Source organism: Arvicola amphibius, chromosome 15 (genome assembly GCF_903992535.2).
Source record: "Arvicola amphibius chromosome 15, mArvAmp1.2, whole genome shotgun sequence".
In the NCBI taxonomy this organism is placed as follows: Eukaryota; Metazoa; Chordata; class Mammalia; order Rodentia; family Cricetidae; genus Arvicola; species Arvicola amphibius.
The window spans coordinates 52774916-52801888 of NC_052061.1; the positions used below are offsets into that span (position 1 = coordinate 52774916).

The 26973-nt window shown below is 47.5% G+C and overlaps 1 protein-coding gene across 14 annotated transcripts in view; it reads left to right on the forward strand.

Moving 5' to 3' along the window:
• Window positions 1–9343: 9343 nt before the first annotated feature.
• The window catches only part of Pard3 (par-3 family cell polarity regulator), a 516377-nt gene continuing 498747 nt past the window's right edge, over window positions 9344–26973 (forward strand). For 3 of the 14 annotated variants that reach the window (XM_038312952.2, XM_038312953.2, XM_038312956.2), the window contains exon 1: window positions 9345–9762. In XM_038312952.2, the coding sequence (XP_038168880.1) occupies window positions 9643–9762 (120 nt within the window). In that variant the 5' untranslated portion in view covers window positions 9345–9642. Of the gene's footprint in view, window positions 9763–26973 lie in introns of all 14 variants that reach the window. The other 11 variants (XM_038312950.2, XM_038312965.2, XM_038312955.2 and 8 more) reach the window with 9 other exon arrangements.

Sequence of the window (26973 nt, forward strand, 5' to 3'; positions counted from 1 at the left end):
TACTTCATTGATTATTCTTTAAGCATTTCTTTTGAATATGGGTTTACTCTATTTTGTATGTGTGCATACCCTGATGGCATGTATGTTTGCATGCTGTGCACATGCCTAGGTACCCAGACGATGCCAGGTGACACCAAGTTTGTGCTGAGTCTGAACCTAGGCTCTCTACAGGAGCAACAAGGGCTCAGAACCACAGAGCCAATCCTCCAGATCCCTAGTTACTATTTCTTTCTTTATTTTTGCTTTGTGAGACAGTGTTTCTCTGTGTAGCCCTGGCTATGCTGGAACTTGCTCTGTAGGCCAGGCTAGCCTCGAACTCACAGAGACCCACTTACCTTTGCCTCTTGAGTGCTGGGATCAAAGGTGTGCACCACCACTGCCCAGCTCCTAATTATTCTTCTTCTTTGGATTTTTTTTTATTGGGCCTCGTGTAGACCACACTAACCTGAACTCACTGTGGAGTTGATTTTTTGCATTTCTGTTTAGGAAGATTGTATTAGGAAGATACTAACATGATTGTACAACATAGTTTTTCCTTCATGGTTTATTTGACGATGTTATTCTAAAAACAAAATGTGTTTACAGAAATATTATCTAGTTGGATAGGTTTTCCCAAGGGCCTTTTCTGATCCATTAATTGTCAAGTTGCTCTCCTTGCCCCGCCACCCACGACAGGATCTCACTGTGCATCTTTAGCTGTTCCAGAACTCACTTCCTAGACCAGGCTGGCTTTACCTCACAGATCTCCACCCGCCTCAGTGCGCCACCGCCACACCCAGCTCTAACTGTTCTCTGAAGCACCTCTCACTACCCTCTTTCCTCTTACAGACAGGGAAGCCTCGGTTTCTAGGCAAGTGTTCCAGCTGCACCCGGCTCAATGCTCCTCCATTTCAAACTGTCCAGCTAACACCCACAGGTCCTGACTCATCTGTGGCTCCGCCTCCGACAGAGCAGATCTTGTCAGAGGTACGGTCCCCACGCAAATCACGGAGCTGCAGTCTGCTTATTTGTTCTGGATGCTCATGACCCCTGACAATCAGGTAATGAACTATCAGAACACAAGCAAACTATAAGCGCAGATAACATACAGAGAGCAGTTATAACCATCGTCTTGGTGCATGCCTGTGTGCGTGTGTGCGTATGTGTGTTTTGTTTAAAAGGGTGTCCTCTGGAATTCACCTGGAAAAATACATCTGAAAATGTGGACAGCTTAAACATTCTTTAAAAATATTGTGCTTAATTAACAAGTTAAAAGTTTTAGAAATAATGGGTGTGGTGGTGCACATCTTTGGTCTCTGTGAGTTTGAGGCCAGTCTGGTCTACAGAGTGAGTTCTAGAACAGCCAGAGCTGTTACACAGAGAAACCCTGTCTCTAAAAACAAACAAACAAGCAAGCAAACAAACAAACAAGAAAAGAAATGATCCTCCTACCTCCGCCTCCTTATTGCTGGGATTATAGGCTTCCATCACAGGCCTACCTAGGATCCCTACCTACAACAGTCTAGCTGGCAAGCTCGTCTGTGGCCCAGCCAGAACAATATGTACACAGCTATCTCCACTTATCACCCACTCTGTGGTCACTTCATTTCCAACCACTTCCGCTCATGGTTACTTTACTTCCTTCTTAACTTGTTGCTCAGAGATGAGACTCGCGCAGGATGCCGGGGTCAGATTTCAGTCTCAGGTTACATCTGCAGAACCACAGTGTCAGTAGAGTCCTGCGGAGATCCAATCTGTTGGTCGGCAGCCTCAAGGACTGAGCATTGGGACACAGGGCTTGAGGAGGAACCTGAGAAGGCAGAGGATGTTAATCACAGCTCAAGCTCTGAATTGTGTAGGTGTATTAGTTTTCTAGTGTGTGGATGAATGACCACACACTTAGTGGCTTGCAATAATACCTATTTCTTGTCACAGTCGCTGTGGGTCACCACTCCATGCCTCACAAACACTTATGCACGGGCACTGACACAGAGAACACTGGCTTCTCATTTACTGTGAGCAAAAGCTGTCCTAGTCTCTCAGAGGTCACCCCCGATTCCTGCCCATGATCCCCTCCCACGGTCAGCTGACAGCATGGTGCTCCTGGTCTGCCATTGTAGAACCTTCCATCATGGAACACAGCCACAGCAGTGACGTCCTCCGGCAGTTTTCAGCTCTACTCTATCAGTCAGGGCTCTCTAAAGGAACAGAGTGGGTAGAACAAACGTAGAGAGTAAAAGGAGTTTAGTAGGCTTGCTTACAGGACAGCGTCTGGGTCGTTGAACAACGACTGTCATATGTGGAAAAGAGGAGAAAAACGCAGCCATTCAGCTCAGGAGGGTGGGTGTCTGGCCGTGGAGTCCTGGAGAGTGGCCCGTCTTCAGTCCGTGTTGGAACCCTAAGGAAGTGGGATTTAATACTGCCAGCGACAGGACACATGACCTTTGGAAGGAGAATGAGGGAGAGCAGCAGGGCCCAGCGTTAGGGAGTGTCCAACAGCTTGGTTCTCATTGGTTCCAGATGTGGTCGAGTTGACGACCAAAATCAGCCGCCTCGTACTGATGGGAGGTAAGCCCCAGGTTCTGTCTCTCCAGGGTGAGAGGAGCTGCATAGGTCTGTCGCTGGGATCTCCCTACCACAACTGATAAAGACATGGAAGCTCACATCATTTTCTTGTGGAGATCCCAAGGTGGGGGAGGAAGTAAAAGGGAGACACATTTCTTGCTTCCAAGGACTGAAGGAAATATTCCTTCTGCCCTTTACAGCGTCTCACCTTAAACAAAAACAACAATTAAGAGTTTGTATGCATACGTGTTGGGAGCCTGGGGGTGGGGAACAGTCTTCTCTCCAATATTTGGGTTCTGTGGATAGAACCCAGATTGTCAGGCTTGGTGACAAGTGCATTTGCCCACTGAGCCATCTCGCCAGCCCTGCGTTTACTTTTCAATCGCTATGTCTTGCTCTAAGCCAGAGACCGTCTGCTCTTTGCTGCGATTGTTCATCTGACGATGTAGCACACAATCAGCCAAGACAAGAAAAAAATGAGCGCACCCGTGTCCCAGCTAGCACTTAAATGCAGACATCGACGTGAGAACTGCATGCAAATTTCACATCACAAATTATTGTTGTTGCTGTTACTTTTTCACAGCCACTTGAAAGGGATAAAAAAAAAACAGAACAACAACAACAACAACAACAAAAAAAATCCACATTCTTAGCTCACAGGGCACACGAAAACAGATGGTGGGTTTGATGCGGACTTCAGGCCACAGCTGACCAACCCCTCTCTCGGCGGACAACTGCCGCACACACAGCTGGCTTTCACTATTTTTAAATAGCAACAACTGGGCCTGGAGAGATGGCTCGGCCGCTAGGTACACCGGCTGCTCTTCTAGAGGAGCCGGGCTCCATTCCTAGCGCTCACAGGAAGGCTCCCCAACCATCTGTGATTCCAGTCCCAGGGGATCCGGTACTCTCTTCCGCCCCCTGCAGGCACTGAAGACCTGTGGCGTACAGATAGACAAGACAGGCCAAACACGCTGTGTTGTAAACTTAGCAACTCAGACACTACAGCAGTGGACAAAACAGATGAGATCTCTTCTCTCGGGGTTGCCGGCTTTTTGGAGACACATGTAGCGAATTCATATCCACATGGTGGCGAGTGCTGAGGAGAAGAAGAAAACGACAGGCCTTGAGAGGCACAGGGAGAATTTACTATAGGTAGGAGGTCAAGAAATATGAAAATGATATTGAGTAGATGCCTGAAGGACAAGGGGCTGAAGCCAGGCAGAGGCTAAGAAGAACATTCTGGAATTTGGGAACAGCAAATGCAAAGGCCCCGAAGCAAGAGTCCACTCAGTTTGGCTCTTAGAGACCAGCAGGAAAACTAATAATGGGCAACATGAACAAGGAGCTGGGGAGAAAGGAATGGGAAACGGAACATGGATCGCCTGGGCCCCTGGAAATCACTATGAGGATAGGGGTTCTGTTTCGGAATGGGGTACACAGTTTTGAACAGCTCTGAGGAGAAAAGTGACATTGTCTACTGTCTTAATTACTTTTCTATTGCTTTGATAAGACACCATGTCAGAGACGATTTTAGAAGGAAGGGTTTAATAGAGTTTACAGTTCCTGAGGGTTGGAGTTCATGACGGCAGAACCAAAGCATCTAAAACCCACACACAGAGGCAGTACGCACAGTAGGACTGGAAGAGGTCTTTTGAAACCTCACAGTCTTTTCCTAATGATACACCTTCAACAAGACAACACTGCCCAAATCTTTGCAAACATTTCCACCAACTGGGGACCAAATAGTCAAACATATGAGCCTACAGGAGTCATTCCCATTCAAACCAACACACTTGGCCTGCAAACTGATCAATGGGAAAGGGGACTGTGCCATAACAGGGAGATCTGTTTGTGGGTTCAACGATTTCTTGCTGTGGGTTCTGGATCTCTGATGAGAAGTCTGCTGCATGATCTTCCCCCCAAGGATACCTTCATCTGAGAAAGCATGGAGGCTTTGATTGGGTACCGACTTCCCAAAGCAAGAGATCCATGACAGCAAGCTTTGAACTTAGAAGGGTAGCTATCAGAGGAAGACAAACGAGTGTCTGACACTACACAGTGGTCATTTGTAGGCTGGATGTACCCAGATCTAGCTGTAAGAATAATTGCACAAGGTGCACTGGACTCCCTGGGACTGGAGTTACAGGTGGTCATGAGCCTCCCTACCCTGTGGTTGTTGGGAATTGGGTCCTCAGCAAGAGCAGCCTGTGTTCTTAACCACTGAGCCATCTCTCCAGCCCCTAGTCAGCTACCTTTAATATGTCATAACATATACAGCATGTGTGTAGAGGTCACAGTACAATTTATTTTTTTTTGGTTTTTTCGAGACAGGGTTTCTCTGTGGCTTTGGAGCCTGTCCTGGAACTAGCTCTTGTAGACCAGGCTGGTCTCGAACTCACAGAGATCCGCCTGCCTCTGCCTCCCGAGTGCTGGGATTAAAGGCGTGCGCCACCACCGCCCGGCTCACAGTACAATTTGTAGGAATTAGTGCTCCCTTTCTAGCATATGGGTCCCTGGGATTAAGTTTCAAATTTGGTCATCCATTTTGGCTTAATCTCTCTCTCTCTCTCTCTCTCTCTCTCTCTCTCTCTCTCTCTCTCTCTCTCTCTCTCTCTCTCTCTCCCTCTCTCTTTCGTGGTGGGTGGTGTTTTGAGATAAGGTTTCACTGTTTAACTCTGGCTGTTCTGGAACTCGCTCTGTAGCCCAGGCTGGCCTCAAACTCAATGTGTAGTTGAGGACAACCATTGTATGTTTATTTTTATGTGTGTTGCTGTTTTGTCTGCATGTACGACTATGTGTGGGTGCTAGATCCCCTGGAACTGGAGTTACAGATGGTTGCCAGCAGCTTTGTTAGTGCTGGGAATCGAACCCAGGCCCTCTGAGGGAACAGCCTATGCTCTTAACTGCTGAACCATCTGTCTCTCCAGCCTTCTGACAGTCTTGAGCTTCCAGTCCCCTTGTCTGGGATTATAAGTATGTGTCATTATGCCTAGTTTATGCGGAACTGCGGATTAAATCTAGGCAGGGTTTTGTACACTCTAGGCCAGCACTCTGACAGCTCCGGGCCCAGCCCATCCTTGCTTATTATATTCTGCACGGCTGTGCAATTTGCATGTCAGGATGACACTTGTCATGCACCCCGTCATATTCAGTCACTCACACACCCTCATCCAGTCACGAAGCGTGAACTGAGCCCACCTTGTGAAAAACAGTTTCTGCCTCAAGGAGTCCAGTCCATTTGTGAGTCTCTTCTTTGACATCACACTGTTTCTGGGCTGCTAGTGGCCCTGAACTCCGGAGCTGTGCTGTCCAAGATGGCACCCACTGACCAGGTAGAGCTACTGAGCTCTGGAAATGTGCTCCACAGTGAGCTGTGCCATGGACACTAGTCACACACAGAATCAACATGACCTAGCCGAGAAATATGAATGCAGAGACTTACTAAACTGTACACGGGCAACCGCAGCACTTTGAGGCTGGGGGATTGCAAGTTTGAGGCAATCCTGGGAATGCTTCAGCTATAAAGCAAGACCCCATCTCATTAATGCTTCTATACATTAAGATGGCAGTATTTAGTATCTTTGGTTAAATAAACCACATTGTAATAATTTCATTTGTGGCCATTGTTACTTTTTCTTTTCTTTTTGTTGATTTTTATTGAGCTCTATATTTTTCTCTGCTCCCTTCCCTGCCTCTCCCCTCCCCTTCAACCCTCCCCCAAGGTCCCCATGCTCCCAATTTACTCAGGAGATCTTGTCTTTTTCTACTTTCCATGTAGATTAGATCAATGTATGTCCGTCTTAGGGTCCACATTGATGTCTAGGTTCTCTGGGATTGTGATTTGTAGGCTGGTTTTCTTTGCTTTATGTTTAAAAACCACTTATGAGTGAGTCCATGTGATAACTGTCTTTCTGGGTCTGGGTTACCTCACTCAAAATAATGTTTTCTAGCTCCATTTATTTGCCTGCAAATTTCAAGATGTCGTTATTTTTTTCTGTTGTGTAAATGTAACACATTTTCCTTATCCATTTTTGGCCGAGGGGCATTTAGGTTGTTACCAGGTTCTGGCTATGACAAACAAAGCTGCTATGAACATAGTTGAGCACATGTCCGTATGGCATGATTGGGCATCTTTTGGCTACATACCCAAAAGTGGTATTACTGGGTCTTGAGGAAGGTTGTTTCCTAATTTTTAAAAAAATCACCACTCTGGTATCCAAAGGGGCAGTACCAGTTTGCATTCCCACCAGCAATGCAGAAATGTTCCTTTTTCCCCACAACCTCTCCAGCATAAGTTGTCATCAGTGTTTTTGATCTTGGCCATTCTTACAGGTGGAACCTCAGAGTTGTTTTGAATAGCATTTCTCTGATGACTAAGGATGTTGAGCATTTCCTTAAGTGTCTTTCAGCCATTTTAGATTCCTCTGTTGAGATTTGCCAGTATTTTATTTAGTATTCTTGCATCAATGTTCATGAGTGAGATTGTTCTGTAATTCTCTTTCTTAGTAATGTCTTTCTGTGGTTTGTGTATCAGGGTAATTGTATCCTCATAAAAAGAGTTTGGCAATGTTCCTTCTGTTTCTATTGTGTGAAACAATTTGAGGAGTATTGGTATTAGTTCTTTGAAAATCTTTTTGAATTCTGAGTTGAAACCATCTGGTCCTGGGCTTTTCTTGGTTGGGAGACTTTTGATGACTGTTTCTATTTCTTCAGCAGTCATAGGTCTGTTTAATTTGATTATCTGGTCTTGATTTAATTTTGGTAAGTGATATTTATCCAGAAAGTTGTCCATTTCCTTTAAGTTTTCCAACTTTGTAGAGTACAGGTTTTCGAAATATGACCTGATGATTCTCTGGATTTTTTTCATGTCTGTTGTTATGTCCCCCCTTTCCTTTCTGATTTTGTTAGTTTGGATATTCTCTCTATGCCTTTTGGTTACTTTGGATAAAGGTTTGTTTATTTTGTTGATTTTCTCCATGCCGGTGGGCTATAAAACAAGACCCCATTTCACTAATGTTTCTATATGTCAAGATGGCATTATTTAGTATCTTTGATTAAATAAACTACATTGTGATCATTTTATTTGTGGCCATTTGTTACTTTTAACATATAAATATTGTTACAGTGTATTTCTCTTGGAGGAAACTAGAAGGCTGTTTCCTTCTCTGTTCAAGGGAGTGAGTAGTTTCTTTGATACCCCCATAGTTGCTACTGTATAGCAGGCAGTCCTATTTCAGTTGCTCTTCATTCATTTCTGAAATTTTCACCAGACTCTTGAGGAAGAACCTTGTAAAAGTGTAGTTTAGGGCTTGATATAAAACACATCATCGTTGCCACTCAATGAGCATGATATACCTGTCAGTCCCAACTCATGGGAGTCCAGGCATTATTTATTGGATATGTAGTCTAAAGGTAAGCATTGCATTGTATGAACTGCCTTGGAAATAATAATCTTTGCAGGATGACTGCATTTCGAAAGCCTTTTACACTTTGTTTTTATTCTTTATGTGTGTTCATGTTTGTTTGCATACATGTGAGTGTGTGCATGTGCATGTAGAAGCCAGATCAGCCCTGGATGTCACACACACACACACACACACACACACACACGCACATTTTTTCGGGACAAGCACTCTCCAAGTAGGTCAGTAAGCTCCAGGGATCCACATGTCTTCTCATCACTGAGATTAGGCACTGGGATTACAATTACACTACAAAACCTGCCTCCCCCTAACCCCACCAGATTTCTGGGAATTGAACTGAGCCATCTTCCCATCCCCCATCTCCCTTCCCCCATCTCCCAAAATGAACTTTCTATATAGTGAGGGGCAAGCAGGCCAACAGCGGCTCTCTTGAAGTTTGCCATTCTTTGAAGACAATGGTACACATTTATTTAGGAACATCTTATAAGTCGGAGGCCAGCTTCAGTCACTGTTCTAGACTTGGTCCACGTAGTTTTTAAACGTCTAAGTCTGCATGTCACCCACTCCCTAGGGAGTTGGGGGTGTGTCAGTGCCTGCCTGAGTTATGAGCCATGAGCCAGCCTGATGAGGGAATATCCTAGAACGGTTTTCCTCTGAGAGCATTCGGACTTTATTTTTCAGAGGGTTTGTTAAGTTGCTTAGATTGAAGAATTTTCAAGAAACAAATGTATTTGAATTGGGTTTTAAGTCCTACTTATTTAAACAAGTGGCTCACCAAGAAACTTTAAGGTAAATAGTGGCCTCAAGAGGAAGTACCAGGGCGTCCAAGCGTCTCCAGCCTCTCTCGGGACCAGCCAATTAATCTCTGCTACAGAACAGCGCCGCCCGGCCTTGCACCGGAGCCAGGCACTTAGGACTGAGAGCCTGCTCGCCTCGCTGCGGACAGAAAGAGACTTGGTCTGGTGCTTCCTCCTCAGTCGGGTCTCTATCCTCCCCGGGGCGACTCGGTGGCTGCTGGGCTCTAGGGGCGTATCCAAGCCTAAACTGCTTTCTCCCAGGAAGGGGATTAAAAGTCACAAAGAAAGGGAGGGGACCTCGGTGGAGCCCTTGGGGGCGTGGGTGGGGCGTCCCCGAGTGGGCCTAACGCCGCAGCTCTAGAGCAAGCGGGTTGGAGGAGGAGGACGCGCCCTGCCCAGTGCCGGCCCAAACCCAGCGCCGCGGGCTGCGAAGCGCATCTCCGTGCGGTGACCCAAGCGGCCGGGCAGCGGCCGAGGCCTCACGGGCGCCCCGCCCTGCGCCTCCTCCAGCCGCCTGCGCGCGGTGCTGTGCGCCCGGGCCCGCCGCCGCTCCGCTCCTCCTCCCCGCCTCGCGGTCCCCTCCTCGGAGTCCAGACTGAGTGCGAGCGCCACACCGCCCCGGGCCGCCGCCGAGCGCGCCAATAGCCAAGCCGCCGAACAGGTGGCCGGAGGCTGCAGGCGCCCAGGCTGGGGCGAGGCGAGGCCAGGTGAAGGCGGCCGGGCTGGACATGGTAGCCGGGTGGCTCGGTGCCGCCGCCGCCGCCTGCTCGCGCCCCTAGCCGCCGGCGCGCCGGCGCAGCGGCCCCACCGCGCCCTGCGTGCAGCAGTCGCCGGGCCCAGTGCCTCTCCGGCCGGGGCCAGCGAGGGACGGCGGCATGAAAGTGACCGTGTGCTTCGGGAGGACCCGGGTGGTCGTGCCGTGCGGAGACGGCCGCATGAAAGTTTTCAGCCTCATCCAGCAGGCGGTGACCCGCTACCGGAAGGCCGTGGCCAAGGTGAGTGGCCTGGGGCGCGCGGCGGGGAGCGGACGGGGAAGGCGCGGAGATCAATATGGCGCTTCCTGGAGACGGAGGAGGGAGACCGGGAGGCGGGGAAAGGGAAAGTGCGGCAGCCCGGCGGCCTCGTCTGCGCCCCCGGCCCGGACCCTGCGACCGCAAAGTTCTCGGCGCGCTCGGACTGGGCCGCGATCGCCACCCGCACAGTCCTTGGACACGGTCTGGGTCCTCGGGGCTTAGGAGTGGGCGGCTTGGCGCCCGGAGCCGGTACCGGGCGAGGCTGAGTGCGGCACGCGGGAGGCGCGGCGTTGCCTGGCGGGGCGCCTCTGCCCGGCCGACCGCGGGCCCTGGCAATCCAGCTCCAGGCCTCTCCCGGAGCAGGCCTGCCGCGGAGGGTTGGCCACGGAACTTTGGGGGGTGTGGAAAGAGTTGGGTGATCCCGTACAGGCGGGAGCCGCAGCCGGGCCGGGGACCTTCTGTGTTCTTGCGGCATCTCCAGGTCGCGCAGGCAGCCTTGGTTGGGTCGGCCCGGACTCATGGACTCCGGTGGGGGCGGTGGAGTGGTTCCGACTGATGTTAGGGTCCTTGAAACACCTCAATCTGGACTCGCTTCTGGAGTCGGAGCTCCCTCCCGACCTCTATACCTCGCTGGACAAGCTGTGCACAGGGCCTGGGGTCGGGGGAGCGTCTTTTCTGTTTTCCTGCTGGAATAGTACTAACATTGTCTCCCTTAAACCGCGTTCCTCCATTGTGGGGCAGAAGTGGAAGGGCGTTTTGTTAGACTGTTTTACCCTCTCTGCTTGACAACAGCCCACGCTGAAGTTTCGCTCCAGCACCTGAGGATATTTCCTTTGTACCAGAGTGGAATGTGTTCCCTTTGGTATTTCCCGTCTGCTGTCTGTTCAGCAGTGGAGTGGCCTGCCTTCTGTGACTTCGGAACAAGCGAGAGGGGGAGGAAGGTGGCTTTGTCTGCCTAAGTCGCCGAACGCTCAGGGGCCACCCTCCATTTTTCTCTGAAATTAAGGAAGGGCAAAATGATCACACCTTTGTTTTATTTTGCTTTTACTCTGTGTTGGAAAAAATAACAAAATTGTCCCTTTAAGGCAACTTTGGGGGGGGGGGGATGGTTAGGAATCTGATACAGGGATAGGAGATGCTGAGTTCAACAGCTGTGTTCTTCTAGTTGGTCGAATTCATTGAAAAATCAAACAACGTTTGTGGAAATTGGGCACCTGTTTATCTTGTAAAGCTGACAAGAGGGGAAATCCTCTGTAACTTCACACTTAAGTGTTTTAAGCATCCTTTCTGATTGACAGTTGGTGATTTAATGTTGTAATGTTGTCTTTGTACTCTGCAGACCAACATTGTTAGCTGTGGAAGAAGAGAAAAGAAAAATGGCAGTAACATATAGTGCAAAAAAGTGTGCCCAGTTCCAGAGCAGAACGCATGGTGCCGTTGCTCTCTGCTTTGCTGATTTTGTTTGTAAAACTAGCCGTGTTTCAACTTGCACACCGCAAGTTGAAATGGTCAACTTTGGTCAAATTGCCTGTTATGGGAATACACAGTGACTGACTGTTTGGCTGAATTATTAATTTTTCCATATAAATTTAAGCATTTACTATCCTAGGTCAAACTAAGCACTTATTGTGTTGTGGGTGCTAGGCATTTAAGGGACCTGTAGGCTTCTTCCTAGAAGAGGGATCGTGAAAATCTAAAGCAAGATTCCCGTGGCTCCTCAGTGGAGACAGCTATGGAGTGGCTTGTTTGTGCTGTGGGAAGAAGATGTCTCTGGGATGGTGGATGGAGACAGTGGAGCACCCTTGTTGATAGATGTGGGCTGTTCTTCACTGTCAGCAGTGGCTGTTCCATGGTGAAGGGACGGGGGTGGGGAAGAGGTCACAAAAAGAGCAGGAGTAATGGTGAGATGACCAGGTAGGAGAAAGCAAGAAAGGGAGAGGGATTGCTAGAGATGAGAGAGTCAGGGTGATTCACTGGTTTCCAAAAAAGCTCAGTTTAGGAGGTGGTGTGTGTGTGTGTGTGTGTGTGTTTAGAGATCAGAGGTCATTGTTGGGTGTCTTTCTCAGTCTCTCTGCACTTTCTGTTTTGAGACAGTCTTACTGAACCTAGAATTCAAGGCCAGCCAGGGCTACTTGCTCCTCCACCCCCATAGTTTTTTGTTTTTTTTTTTTTTTTTAATAGTATTCGGAGTTTAACCATTGGATCACAAGTTGACTCATAAGTGTAAAAAGGGTTGGGCTTGGTGACACATAGCTTTATCCCAGAACTTGGAGGCAGAGGCAGGTCAGTCTCTGTGAATTCAAGGCTAGCTTCATCTGTAGAGTGAGCTCCAGGCCACCCAAGGTTACAGAATGAGACCCTGCCTAAAAAAAAAATTCTCAAGCAAACCAAAAACCAAAGCCAATCAAGCAAGGGCTAGCTCAGCAACTAAGTGCTGCTCTTCCAGAGGACCTGGGTTGAATTCTCAGCACTCTTATGGTGGCTGACTGGCCCATTAGCTCAGGCTACTTATTAGCTCTTGTAGCTAATATTAACCCATTATTCTTATGTATGTTAGCCACCTGGCTCAGTACCTTTTTCAGAGGGGCAGCTCACATCTTGCTTCTTCAGTGGTTTGGGCAGAACTGCGGAGGGAGCTTCCTGCTTCCCAGAATACTCCTGTTCTCATCACCCCGCCTCTACTGACTGTCTGTTTGACCCACCTATACTTCCTGCCTGGCCAATCAGCTTTTATTTAAAACATGATTGACAGAATACAGACACTTCTCCCACACCACCCTTCCCATATAAGGTCATTAAGGAGCAAACACATCAAGGCTGTGAGTGTTGCGACTTCTGTTCTCTTATTTCTTCTGCTTAATAAGACAGGGTAGATCATTTATGAAGAACTGGGTAGCCAGGTCGTGGTAAAAATCTTGCTTAGGTTGCTAGGTGACATGAGACATGATGAGCTCCCACCTGCTGGGGAAAGGTGTGGGCAGGCAGAGTGTGTTCAGTGGATGCAAACCCATGAAGCAGAAGAAAAGGAGAAGGAAAAGAGCTGGGAAAGGAAAACCAGTCAAGTTTTCTGTGCACTAAGCACTTTGTGGTGTGGTGTGGTGAATTCTCTGGCATGTTGTTTGTGTTGTTTGAGCTGTTTTCTCTGTAGCTTGGGCAAATCAACTTACAACCAGGAAAATACCATGTCTTAGTGCCAGAAATGTCCTTAAAAAGTCAGTGTTAGATAGCTTACTCTTAGTCATATGCAATCTCTCTCTCTCTCTCTCTCTCTCTCTCTCTCTCTCTCTCTCTCTCTCTCTCACACACACACACACACACACCACACATCTATTGGTTTTTCAAGACAGGCTCTCTCTGTGTAACAACTCTGACTGTCCTGGAATTCACTCTGTAGACCAAGCTGGCCTTGAACTCAGAGATCTACCTGCCTCTGCCTCCTGAGTGCTGCTGAGATTAAAGGTGTGAGCCACCACCCCCCACTGTAATCTATATTTTTACACTAGTGTAAAAATATGTTTGTAGTCATGAATGGTGATGGGTTAAACTAACTGTCCTCATTTACCTACCATTTCAAGACCCGGTTTGAGCAGATGCTGTGCTAGACTTTGAGAACGAGGTTATGTGTATACTTCACTGAGTGTGTCCAATTGGAGGACCATCTGTGTCTCTGTGTGTGCTCAGAGCCTTACTTACCATTTCTGACACACACATAACCTTAGCTTTAAGCATGGGGTTTATTGAAGGAAAGCTGCTAACTAAATGTCCCGCTCTGGACTTCATAGAAGGAGCCACCATTATGCAGTGGCAGGTGGTGGGTATCTTCTAGTCATTAGGGTTTGCAGTGGGCTTGGTGGGAGGGATGGCTAGCCACGTTTCGGGCCCTGCTTTCTAACTGAGAGGCCGAGTGACCTCAGAAAACACCTGCCTTGCAGTGGGAGAGTTCTGGGTCTGCAGGGCTGCAGTGGGGTCATGGTGTGGGAGCCTGGAGAGCATGTTGCCGAACTGAAAGTGTGAGCGAATTGGAACAGAAACTTTGGGGTTTTGGAGTTAGGCTCTGGCTTCGGAGGACAGGAAATGCCAGGGAGAGACTCTGGGATGTCATGTGGTCTGGTGACAGCAAAGACAGGACACGGAGTTGATTGGATGAGCCTGGCTTAGTTGGAAAGAAGAGTTCCTGTAGACAGGAGAAGGGATTGAAGACGAGATGAGTGCTTCAACCCCTTGGCTCACCTCCCTTCTCCTTAGAGCCTTGTTTTGGCGACAGTGTTGGGAACCTAGCTGTGTTAGCTGTTTAAGCTTGGGCAAGCTAACCCTCCCTTTCGTCATCTCTTTTGCAGAGAGTGCGTGTTGAGCTTGATGAATGTGACTTCTTCTGAACTAGATCTAGTCTGTAGAAGCTGCTAGGGAAAGACTGAATCACTGATACATTTCACCTGCAGAGCATTCTCAACGTTCCTCTATCCCGTAGTTCCTGCTTAGCTTTTGCTTCTTTTGTTTAGAGTTTTAGTTAATTGAAGAGTTGGTTGATTTAAAACCTGCTCATGCAATGGTGCAATCAGAAGGGCAGATTGATTCAGTAAGCCTAGGGAGCAGAGAATGCCAAGAGTGCTCTAAGTGTTTCAGATGGGCTGGCTGGGCCTCTGCTTCCCAAACCAGTCTCCTAAGGGTGACCTAGTAGCAACTTGTTGTTTAGATACAATTTAAAGAAGAGGGGATGTGGGACATACCTACAATCCTGCAGTTCAAGCAGTGGGAGAGAGAGGCAGGAGGACTGGTCACAAGTTCCAGGCCAGCTTGGTCTGTATAGTGAGTTCCAGGCCAGTTAGTGTTTCAAAGAACAATGAATGAATGAATGAATGAATAAAGAAATAAAAACAGTGTATGCTCATGAACGTTCAAAAATTTACTTTCTTTTGGGATATTGTTAATTATTAAACTTATGAATCAGGGTTTTTAGGAAATGCCTGGTAGTTGGTATGTTTTTTCTTTTTTCTTTTTCTTGTATGTGAATGAATGCATGGTAACATTTTGACACATAGTTGCAAACTTACTGGAAACTTAATGGAAGTTACATTATAGCCATAATTGAGAGAACATATAGGCAAGAATAAAAAAGAAATAGTGGAGTAAAGGCATTTGTTATTATTTGCAACATTTTCTGTTGCAAAATAGAAAAAGGGAAATATACTTCAAAATTCAGCTCTCTGGTGTCCTCCTCTCTCAGAGGTCTAAGGGTCTCTAGAGATTTCTTGCTTTCTGTGCTTTCTTCTCTGGACTCCTTACCCTATACCCCAACCCCTTGGACTTCCCTGCACTTCCCTGCCTCTGCTCTGTCTTTCCCGATTTTCCTTCCTAGGATGCTTGTTCCCTCTATGCAGGCTTCCTTTGACACTCAGCCCAGGCTAGTCCTCTCTGGGAGTGGGCTGTGTGTACTTGGCTGTTTGAGGCCCTCTTTTCTTTGTGCGTCTCCTGTGGACATCCTATAGCTCTTGTACCGTGTAGGACTCAAGGCAATGAAGAATGGGGCTGTGATTCTCTTCCGGGTGAGATGCTGGTACAAATGCCTCGCTTCAGTCTGGCTTGTTTAGCAGATGTCTGTCACATAGCCATCATAAAGGATGAGTAAACACACCACACAAATAGCACATGGGAAGGACCTTCTGAGAAGACACCGATTCCCTCCCGCTAGTTAGAAGGAGACTAAGGCCCGTATGTTTGTCATGTAGCACATACAGCGTACAATCAGAACTAAGACTGAGAGAGTTTGGACAACATGGAAGGTTCTCTTTCATGTCAGCTATTTTCAAGGAGGCTAGTCTGTCTGTGAGACCAAACAGTGCTTAGTCCTGGAGTTTGCGCTGGGTCAGGTTCAAGGCATGTGGCCAAAGCAGTGTGGGAATCTGGCCCTGACTCTACTTAGGCTCGGTCTAGTGCCTCCATGTCTTTCAGTGTGAATCCTTGGGGCTGGGCCAGAAGTGAACGCAAGTGTTTAGGATTTGAGCTTCACAGGATGAATCTGGCTGAGGAGAAGCTCTGCTTGGCTTATGGTGTTTTCAATTCCTCATGGATGAGTTACTTGTTGAAGGTAATGTTTAAAGTCCCACATGGGCCATTAACCTGCAGACAGATCTTCCATCTGTCCTGGAAGGGTCTTACCTTCCCGTGGTGTTGGATGCATGTTTGTGAAGGCAGATGCTCAACAGATGACACACACACACACACACACACACACACACACACACACACATTGTTTTCCTCTTTTCAAGTTTGGAAAGAAATGGGAGACAATTAGGCCAGTGGGTTCTTTCCATAGGTTATTTTCCACTGGGTGGAGCTGGCATTTTAGGCACACACAGCATCCTCCCTCCTCCGTAGCCATCAATTCACATTCCTATCTAGACCTAGGTCAGTAGCAGTAGAGCATGTGGTCAGTATGCTAAACCTAGGTCAGTAGCAGTAGAGCATGTGGTCAGTATGCTAAATCTTTTTGGTGCCTTTTTTGTTTGACACAGAAAATAGAATATCATTTTTTTTTTTTTGAGTCCCTACTTTACTCTGCAGCTCAGGGTGCTTCTAACTTGTAGTGATCTCCTGCCTTTGGTTACATATGTGTACCACCATGGCGCGTTAGAAAATCCATCCATCCTTTCTTCATTCCTTCTTTCCTGTTTTTCCTCCCCCCCTCCCCCTCTCCCACCCTCCTTCCCTCACTCCCTTTCTTTCTTTTCGATAGGGTCTTTGTATCTAGCTCTGACTGCCTTGGAACTCAATATGTAGACCACCTTGAGCTTGAACACACAGCACTCTCTTTGCCTCTGTCTCCTAACTACTGTCTCCTATGTGCCCGGATTAAAGGCCTGCTTCGCTGTGCCTGCTCTCAGAGAGTCAAATTCTAATGAAAAGAAATTTAGTGTTTAGTGACTAAAGGAGGAGAGGGTCTGATGTTTTTCCTCTGTTACTATTTTAGATGTGTTTCTTTCGCGGGGCTGTGCTTCCCTAAGTCTGGCCTTATGTCTTTTAGTCATTTACACCATTAAGTAGTATCCCTGTGCTCAAGACTCAGCGTGTCCACTTGACTGCTTACCCAGCCTCCACAAGAACAGGCCTAGGTTCGGTCTCCATTACTGCCTAGAACCAGGTTTGGAGAGGCACACCTATAATTCCTTCCCTCTTGAGTTGGCGGCAGGAGGATCAGTTCAACATAGTGAGTTCAAGGCTTCTCCAAGCTACAGGTGACTGTGTCAAAACAAAACCCAGCACGTTTCTTCTCTGATTTCTATCGATATTGACACTTATGAGCAAAACTTTTAAGTTTTAAATCCAGATGTCCTAAAATATTGTTTATTTTCTTTTCTTAAATTCCTTGATATATAGATAAGAGAAATGAAACATTTATATAAAACTTAGGTATAAATGTTCGTCGCGACACCAAATAGTCATGATTACGGGTGTGGGTCACCAAGCCCTGCTTTCGCACGGGTGGGCGGGCAGGGACTGAGGGCCTCATGCTGTGTGCAAGCACATAACTGAATGCACACTATCTTTCTAACCCCAGTTGTATACTTTAAATGGGTGAATTTTATGGTTTGTGATTATATCTCAATAAAGATGTTAAAAATAGATTACATAAGCCAGTATGAATAGGATTCCATTTTTAGGTATTTTATAGTTCCGAGAGTCCCATAAAACATGTCTTTGTGTGTCAGAGATAACCAGATACCCCAATTGGAAACGATTTTTTTTAAGGGATTTTAAATACAATGGACTAAATTAACCCTGCTTCCTTGGGCCAGTGTAGTCTATGCTGTCTGCCTGGGGAGCTCTCATCCAATGAACCTCTGCATCCTGTACGCTTTGTTGCCATACCCCCTTGGAAGGCTTCTCAGCTCCCCAGCTGCCTTTGCTAAATGGAGGATGACTGGGATGCTGCAAAGATGTATAGTGAAAGAGTTTTGTATGTTTGCTTTTGGCTCTCTGCCCCCTCCCCTCACCCTTTCCTATGCTCGTTTCACCACATATGAGGGCTGGGCAGCTCCAGTTCCAGCCCTTGAGCTCTACCAGTATACCTAGTCTGCAGGGCACCATGCTGCTGGATCACCAACATACCTAGTGTGCAGGTCTCCATGCTGCTGGATCACCAACATACCTAGTCTTCAGGGCACCACGCTGCCGGATCACCAGCATGTCTAGTGTGCAGGTCACCACGCTGCCGGATCACCAGCATGTCTAGTCTGCAGATCACCATGCTGCAGGATCACCAGCGTGTCTAGTCTGCAGGTCACCACGTTGCTGGTTTACCAGCATACCTAGTCTGCAGGTCACCATGCTGCCGGATTACCAGGCAAGCGTGACATGTATGGGCTTTACCAGGGAGCAGACAGGGTCCTGGATCTCTTTCCACTCACCTGTGTGGTAAGAGTCTGTTGCCTCCCTTAGTGGCCCTCTTGGAGTTCACTGTTTCAGGATATGCGTCTTTGAAGATGAATCTTATGCTCAGAGATGATTTCCTCACTGTTCCCTCTGTGAGTTTTAACTAATATTTGCTCTGACCTGGTGCTAAATGGATGTCATATGTGTCCATATGTGTATGTGTATATGGAGGCAACATTTTCATGGTTTATAACTATCAGTAGTTTTAGCAATGTCAGGGCAGTCATTTTTCTCACTTTCTGTGTTCTATATTCAGTTATTGCAGAGTTGAGTTTTGGGCCTGTTGTATCTTTTTAGAATAGAAAACCAGCGTATGTTATAGGTATTGTGGTTCAGAAGAGGGCTTTTGAAGATAGTCTGTACTAAAAATGAATGTTTTTGTACACCTGACAGAATAGCTCACTGTCCATCCTGCAGAACAAAAATGGCCAGCTTTCCAAAATGTGGCCGGATTAACAGATGCAAGCCTTGGATCAGAAAGTGCTGGTCTTGTGTAGGTGGTTGAGAGAACCGTAGGCTTTGTGTTGTATTTTTTCAATGTTTAAAATAAATGGAAATTGGCAACTCTTGCATGTGGGTGTTTTAATTGTCATTCTGTGTCCGATATTAAACCTACTTTTTTTTTTTTTTGTTTTTTTTTGTTTTTTTTGTTTTTCGAGACAGGGTTTCTCTGTAGCTTTGGAGTAAACCTACTTTTTGATGCAAGTTTTTCTCCAGGAAATATTTTCTCATACTACAAAGGCATTTCAGATAAATAATGTATAATTCTGAAACCCAGTGTGCAGCAGCGTCGTTGTGAGTGATGGCCAGCGGATTTCTGCCTAGCAGGGTATTCTTCAGTGAAGAGTTCTCTTACAGCCCAGGAGAGAGCTAGAGAGGGCAGGGTGTGGGTTCCTGGGTGGAGTGTGCAGAGTGTGACTAACCACTAAATCCACTGACGCTGGATGCAGGATTTGGGATCTTCACCACTTGGTTGAAGTTCCAGAAAAATCCAGAGGCATCGCTGTGAGAGTGCCTCACATGGTCTGCTCACCATGGAAAAACAGTTGGGCTTGGAAGCTGGGCCATTCCAGTATGAAGAGCACCTTTCATTGATGAAGGCACATCCTCAAAGGTTTTTTTTTTTTTTTTTTTTTTTTTTTTTTTTTTTTTTTTTTTAAGGAAACTTGGAATGCTAATTAACCGCTAAGCATTCTAAGATTTAGTTTTATTGTCCATGTTTTATGATCTCTACCGATGACAACACCAGATGTCTGCACAAACACATCCAGATTCAGCTACAGAACTGGAGCATCCAGGAGGAGGTGTTTTCCTCATTAAGCAGCAGACATGTCAAGAGTGAGAAAAGGTTGAGGATGATCTTGGGTATTTGATGTTCCCAATCTTACTGGGTTGTTGTCAGGGATCAGAGATAATGATTTTTGTTGTCGTTGTTAAGAGTGTGTGTTGGGCATTGAACCCAGTACACACTCGTTAGGGGACTAGACCACTAAAAGCTGTTTCCAAAACAGAGGAAGGGTGCAGGCACTGGGAAGCAAACGTTAGTGGAGTTACCTGTAACCACTGCTCAGTTTTGCTTGGGTTGTCATTGGTAAGGACTATTTTCATAGACTTCTGCTTCTTCTCACCCCGGTTGGAGATGGCCCTGGGTGTGGGCCATTGGGTGGGCTATGTAAGCAGCCTTTCTTATTAAATTGTTCTAAGAGACATTTATGTCTCACTGGTCAACTGGAGGCTCCAGAGATGTTCGTTGAGGAAGTTCCCACTTTTGGCTCTGTGTGGCCCCTCTTACCAGAAGTGAAGCCTGTTTTCTCTTCTGTGCCCGGGATGCTGTCCTTCTTGGGCTTTTATGAAGAGTAAGTGGTTGCGTATCATCTTGCTGTGTGATAGAGTCTTAGTCCTGTTGAATCTTTTCTTCCTCCTCCGGTTTTAATTATTGGCTAGACCCACTTTTACTGACTAGTTTTTTTTTTTTTTTTTTTTTTTTTTTTTTTTTTTTGTTTTTTTTTTTTGTTTTTTTTTTGTTTTTTTTTTTTTGTTTTTCAAGACAGGGTTTCTCTGCAGCTTTTTTAGAGCCTGTCCTGGACCTAGCTCTTGTAGACCAGGCTGGCCTCGAACTCACAGAGATCCGCCTGCCTCTGCCTCCCGAGTGCTGGGATTAAAGGCGTGCGCCACCACTGCCCGGCTCTGACTAGTTTATTAATCAGGTCAATTTTCATCTTATTTATTATATCAAGTGTTGTTTTTCAAGATGCTTTGCTAAATAATCACTCTTTCTTCTAAGACGTTTTATAGAAATTCAAATGTGGTATATAAACCATCAGAAGAGGGAAAAAACAGTTCTAGGCCCCGCAGTGTATGAACGCCAGGAGGTGCAATGGGTCAGAGGTGACTCTCTGCTCCTTGGTCTTCCCTGTCTTCTGTTTTCATTTTTGCACGAAGCACCTGGGGGATAAGATAAAGTGCAGTGGCCTGTCCACTTCCATGCTGTGCCTGACTGTGCCGGGACTTACACCCGTGGCCCTGTGGTGGGTTTTCCATTAATCCTTGCTGTTTTCTACAGTGACGGAAGCTGTCATACTGCACTGATAAAGAAAACTGATTAATGTGTTGTCCAAGGTGGCTTTTCTGAGATAAAACACTGGCCAAAAAAAGCCAAAACAAAACACCAAGCAAGGGGTTTATTTTCAGTTTTCAGGTTGCAGTCCGTCATCACGGGAAGCACCTTAGGATTTCACCTGTAAGAAGATGTGGCGAGCTTCCCCCAGGTGCCTGATCCTCAAGACTCCAGAGAAGTCAGGAACTCCTTTTGCTACAGGGCCACTTACTGCTGGCAGACCCTAGGACAGAGTAGGAAGGGACGGAGTCAGGGCTCACTCAGCTTCTGAGATCACTCAGGCCGTGGGCAGCTCCGGTCCCTTGTACCTGACCTCAGTGGGACTGGTAGGGCCGGTAGCAGGGCTCTGTGTAGGTTTTCAGACGTCTGTCTAGCCCTGTGGCTCATTCCGAGGCAGGAGCTGAAGCACAGACCACAGAGGCTTGCTGACTTCTACAGACCTTGCTCAACTTGTTTTCTTACATAATACAGGACCACCTGCCCAGGGGAGGTACCGCCCACAAAAGGGCTGGGCCCTCCCACATCAATCATTCATCAAGAAAGTGCCTGACAGCCATGATATGCCACAAGCCAATCTGATGGAGGTAGTTCCTGTTCCCAGGAGACTGTAGTTTATGTCAACTTGATAAAAGCTAATCGGCATACAGTTGTGTGCTATATTTGAATTATTTCTCTATTTGATATTTTAAAAGATGGTCTCATGAAGCCCGGGCTGGTCTCAAAGTGCCTGTGTAGCTAAGTGTGACCTTGAATTTCTGGTCTTCCGGTCCCACTCCTAGGTGCTTATCTCCTGGGTGCTTAGGTCTCTACGACACCCAGTTTCCTCTGTGCTGGGACTGAAATGCAGGGCACTAGAAGTGCTGTGTAGGCACCACCAACTCTGTCTCTTCGAACATTTTGAAAGGCACCAAATCTGTATTTTTCACTTAAAAACCTTTTGAATCTTGGGGAGGATACACTTTGGAACTGCAAGTGTAATTTATTTGTAACTTGCCTGAGGCTTCTGAAGATCTGCCCGACTCCTTAACTAATCAGCTCTGAGACTACTGTAGGGCATAGGAACCACCCGTGCTGGATTTGAAATGGGAAAGGAGGCCTTTTGTGACTACTTGGAGCCTTTGTTATCTAAGCTTCTATAACTTCTGTGCCCACAGCCCTTTCTTACCCTTCTGTGAACCTCAAGCTGGTGACTGTGAACCGCTCACATCAGCATATAGGAGCACAGCACATCTTTTGCTTGTAAGGGCTGGCAGATTGATTGACACTCCTTTTAAAACTTAGTTCAGCTAAGGGCTCCCATTGTCAACCACCTCTTGACTTCACCCAAGAATTGACCTATTTATTGTATGAGAAATAGGGAGTGGTATCTCGAGGGTGTGGTGAGTTTTGGGTAGGGCAGGAGGTGTTGTTGGGTTAGACTTACAACATCATGGACACATGGCTTTGTGTTCCAGAGGACCCTCTCTCCCCATCTCTGCAGTCTGGGGCACAGTGTGGGCTCCTGCCCCGTGGAGGCTGTCTTCATGAAAGTAGTGCTCCCTCCTGTGCTCACAGAGACTTCGGAAGCTGCGTCGTTGGGCAATGTCATTTCCACTCTCCCTTCCAGCATTTTGTTTGTAAACATCGCTGCACAGGAAGGGCGCTGAAATGTAAAGCTTAGCTTCCTTTTTAGATCGCAGATGGGTTTTACGTATTTCTGATCTCCTTTGCTTTTTTGCGCATTCCTGGTAAAACGCTGAGCGATGGTTTCGGAAACATTCTAGAACACTTGTGTGTTTGATAGACTTTGGCAGAAGCCAGGCTTGGTGGTACATACTTGTCTCAGCATTTGGGAGGCAGAGGCAGGAGGATTATTCCAAGTGTGAGGCCTGCCTTATCTACATAGTGAGCGCTGGGCTGGATGAGGCCGTATAATGAGACAAGAGAATGAAATGTTTGAAAGGAAAGCTATACTGGAAGGGTTTTAGACAGAGAGCGGTTCTGTTTCCTTCCTGCCACTAAAGGAAGCTTCTTTCATGGACTCTACCCAGTCTTTGCGCTTGGCATCACAAGGATCCTCAGGTCGGAGCAATGGTGGAAAGTGTTCACCTGAGTGTTGTGCCGGGGCATGAGCTGCTGCTTGTTGACTGACTTGGGGAGCTATGGAGACAGGGTCTTTCACAGGAATATTCATCGTGTTTTCTCGGGTCAAGTTTATCTCAAGGGCATTTCAGAGAGGTGGGCGGAGACCCTGTAGAGACACCAGGGAGCAGTAGTGGTCGTAGCTATTCCCGGGAGTGGGGTGTTGATGGCGGTGCATGCCATGGCCGAGGGCCTTACCTGTGTGCACGTTCACCCCACAGAGGGTTGGCGGTGATGAAATCCTCACTTCCCCAGTGAGGAATGTTGGAATCGTGGACAAGGCTGCACAGTGATGCATGTTTGTCTCTCTCAAGCACAGCTCTGATGCTGTAGAGCCTGCACTATGACTTCTCCCCCTGCACAGGACACACCGTGTGACCGCATACTGTAGGACAGTGCAGTCCGACAGCAGTTCCCCAGAAGAGCATGTTCTCATCTGTCATGACTTAGGGGTTCAGGAAATAAGTTCGTTTTTGCTGTTGAAGATCAGTTGACTGTCAAAGCCCCTGGTTACTTAGCTATGGACCCTGGACCAGCAGAAGTCACTTTGCTTAGAAATACAACATCCTGACCCTCCGTTTCAGAGTCTGCGTTTTACGTAGGTTGGCGAGTGGTGCCTAACGGTTAGAGCTCAGCCGCTGCCCTGCAGAGACAGCTGGGAGGATTTTAAAGCCCAGCGTCTGTGCTGTACTCAGCAAAGGAACCTGGACGCTGAGTCAGGACGGGTGCCAACGGTTCTGCCAAGCTCAGGCAGGTTCCTGTGCAACCAGGATGAAGAGCAGCTGGTCTGTGCCAGTCTGCAGACCTCTCTGGTGATTGGCTCTTGGGATGTGGGGGTCCAAGCTGCCTTTGGTTGGATTTCAGATTGTCCAGTGCACCATGGGAAATGTCAGCCAAGGGCTGGTCAAAACGGCAGTTGCCCACAGTCTGTTGTCCTACCTGACTTTCCAAGTCCCTCCATTTTTCTGTCTGGTAATTTTACTGGTTCTTATTTGTGCAGACAGTTGATAGCCCATGTGTTAGGTATGCCGTTGGTTTTAACTATGAATTCTTTAAAAGTATTTATTTATTACAGCGTGTATGTGCATGTGCGTGCACACACACCTGTGCACACACGTGTATGTGTTTGGAGATCAGAGGACAACTTATGGGAGTCAGTTCTCGCTTTCCACTGAGTACTGGGGATGCAGCCCAGGTTACCAGCTTCTGGTGGCAGGCACCCTAATCTGCCGAGCTTTCCAGACAGCCCCGAGTTATAAACTCTTCTGGTTTACTTTTTGTTTTGTTTTTTTTTTTTTTTTTTTTTTTTGAGACACAGTCTTAGGTAGCCCAGATCTACCTCAAACTCATTTGTGACCATGAGCTCCTCCTGAGACTTCTAACCCTGCCCACAGTGTGGTGTTGGACCTAGGGTCTTGTGCATGAAAGCGTTCTACCAACTGTGGTACAAGCCAGCCCTGGCGATGAATTCTAACTGGTGTGTGGTCTGGGTCGTCACCCTCTGCTACCCAGAGCTGGGTCCGGCTGTTGAGACAGGCCATGAAGAGATCGCCCAGGAGGTGGTAAAGAGGGCGAGAAAGGAAAGGCTGGTAGAGGCATCAGCCATGTGGCCAGTCTCACTGGGTCCTCAGGTGTCCGTGATTTATAGACACAGAGGACAGCTAAGTGTGTTTTGTGGTAAAGCTGGGGAGAAGGCCTGAGTGCTGGACTGAGTGCTCTTGGTGGAATTTCTTTTCCTGTTTGTTTCCGAGTATACAACTGTGTAGACAGGGCACGGCAGAGAAACCCGGAGATGTATTTCATTTGCATAATTTTATGCTTTGCATCTTAGGACATTTCTTATCCCTGCCCCAAAGTACCAGGGACCTGTAAACCTTCTCAGAAGGTCTGTCTGTATCAAGGCCTGTTCTTTCATCAGCATAACCACTGGTGGCTTTGCTTTACCTCCCTTCCCCTTCCCTCCACTCTCCTCCCCTCCCTCCGTTCTTTCTCTTAAGGCAGAGTTTCTCTGTGTAGCCCTGAGTGTCCTGGAATTTGCTTTGCAGATCAGTCTCAATTCTGAGGTCCTCCTGCCTCTGGCTCCCAGTGCCAGATTTAAAAGCATGTTCCATTATGCCTGGCTGTTTAATTATTTTAACATTTGCTTATCTATTCATTTATCTCTGTGTGCATATGTGTATGGGCATACAAGTGCCATGGCAACTGGGTTTGGTTCTCTTCTTCTACCCTGTGCATTGTGGGTAGAAAACTCAGGTCATAGGATTTGTCAGCAATTGCTCTTAAAACGCTGAGCCATCTCTCCAGCATGTTTGCGTTCTGTTTGCTCTGGCAAGCTGAGCTCCTAGTATAGTTCTGGGCCTGGTCTGGCTCTCCTTCCTTTAGCTTCTTCCTCTGATGGCCGACAGTGTGTGTGCACAGTAAGCCAGGGACCTGCGTGTGTGTGCGCAGTAAGCCAGGGACATGTGTGTGTGTGCACAGTAAGCCAGGGACCTGCGTGTGTGTGCGCAGTAAGCCAGGGACCTGCATGCATATGCAGAGTAAGCCAGGGACATGTCTGTGTGTGCACAGTAGCACAGTAAGCTAGGGACCTGCGTGTGTGTGCGCAGTAAGCCAGGGAACTGCATGCATATGCAGAGTAAGCCAGGGACATGTGTGTGTGTGCACAGTAAGCCAGGGACCTGCGTTGTGTGTGCGCAGTAAGCTAGGGACATGTGTGTGTGTGCACAGTAGCACAGTAAGCCAGGGACCTGCGTGTGTGTGCGCAGTAAGCCAGGGACCTGCATGCATATGCAGAGTAAGCCAGGGACCAGCGTGTGTGTGCGCAGTAAGCTAGGGACATGTGTGTGTGTGTGCACAGTAGCACAGTAAGCCAGGGACCTGTGTGTGTGTGCGCAGTAAGCCAGGGACCTGCATGCATATACAGAGTAAGCCAGGGACCTGCGTGTGTGTGCGCAGTAAGCCAGGGACCTCCATGCATATGCAGAGTAAGCCAGGGACCTGCGTGTGTGTGCGCAGTAAGCCAGGGACAGATCTGGAGAGGGGCTGATAGTAGAGCAGCCTCCTCATTGGTGCTTTCAGAGGGGCAGGTTGCAGTTCTTACTAACAATAAAAAAATATAATAAAAGCATTACCTTCAAATCTGCTGCCGCTGTACGGCAGGCACTGTTAGCTAGAGCACTGTGTGAGGTGGCTCAGGGTGCTGGTCCTCAGTCTGTTGTGGGGCATCTTAGGCTGTATCTCAGGATCCTACAAGGAGTCCCGGGTCAGGATGAGGAAGCTGCCACTCTTGAGACTGAGAGACCAGCACAGCAGGACTGTCCTGTATGTACGTAGTCACCAGATCTGTGCAGATGCCATACTTCTCAAAATCAGAGGTGTGCAGTAACTTCCGGCAGCTGTTTGTCCCCTGCTGTAAGTGTGTGTGTGTGTGTGTGTGTACATGTGTGTGCATGCATGTCCTGAATATAGACTCAAACATTCTTTTAGCTGAGATGTTTTAAACCTGCCCTTGTTTTGATCTAGGCAAGGGTTGTAAAGTCCACGTCCTGTGTGTTTGAGGCTGAACGACCTAAGTAGTAGTCTGTTTACATATTTCACGGGCCAACGACCTGCCAGCTTTCCCAGGCTACATGCTAGAGAGAGATAATGATAATCATAGCTTAGGTTTATGTGGCATCTTTCTCTGAGAGGTTCAAAGTGGCGGAGCCACTCGAGACTCCATTATGGCCATGTCCTGTGAGGTAAGTGATCTGTAGTACCTTCTGAGTTCCTGCACAGATGGGGGAAGTGGTGATTTCATCAGCTCACTTGAGAGCAGGGCCCAGAGGGTCACTTTTGCAACACTGGGCTGCTGAGAACCGCGACACCGATCTGCCCCTCTGAGATGCGGTTGTGTGAATGCTGGGCACTGACTGCAGTGTTGGGGATATTTACGCTTTGTAGAATGGACCGGAATTTCCGTGATACTTGTCTCGCAGGCTGGCACATCCTCCCCTAGTTTCCCTTGTATTTGGCTTGTTCTGGCC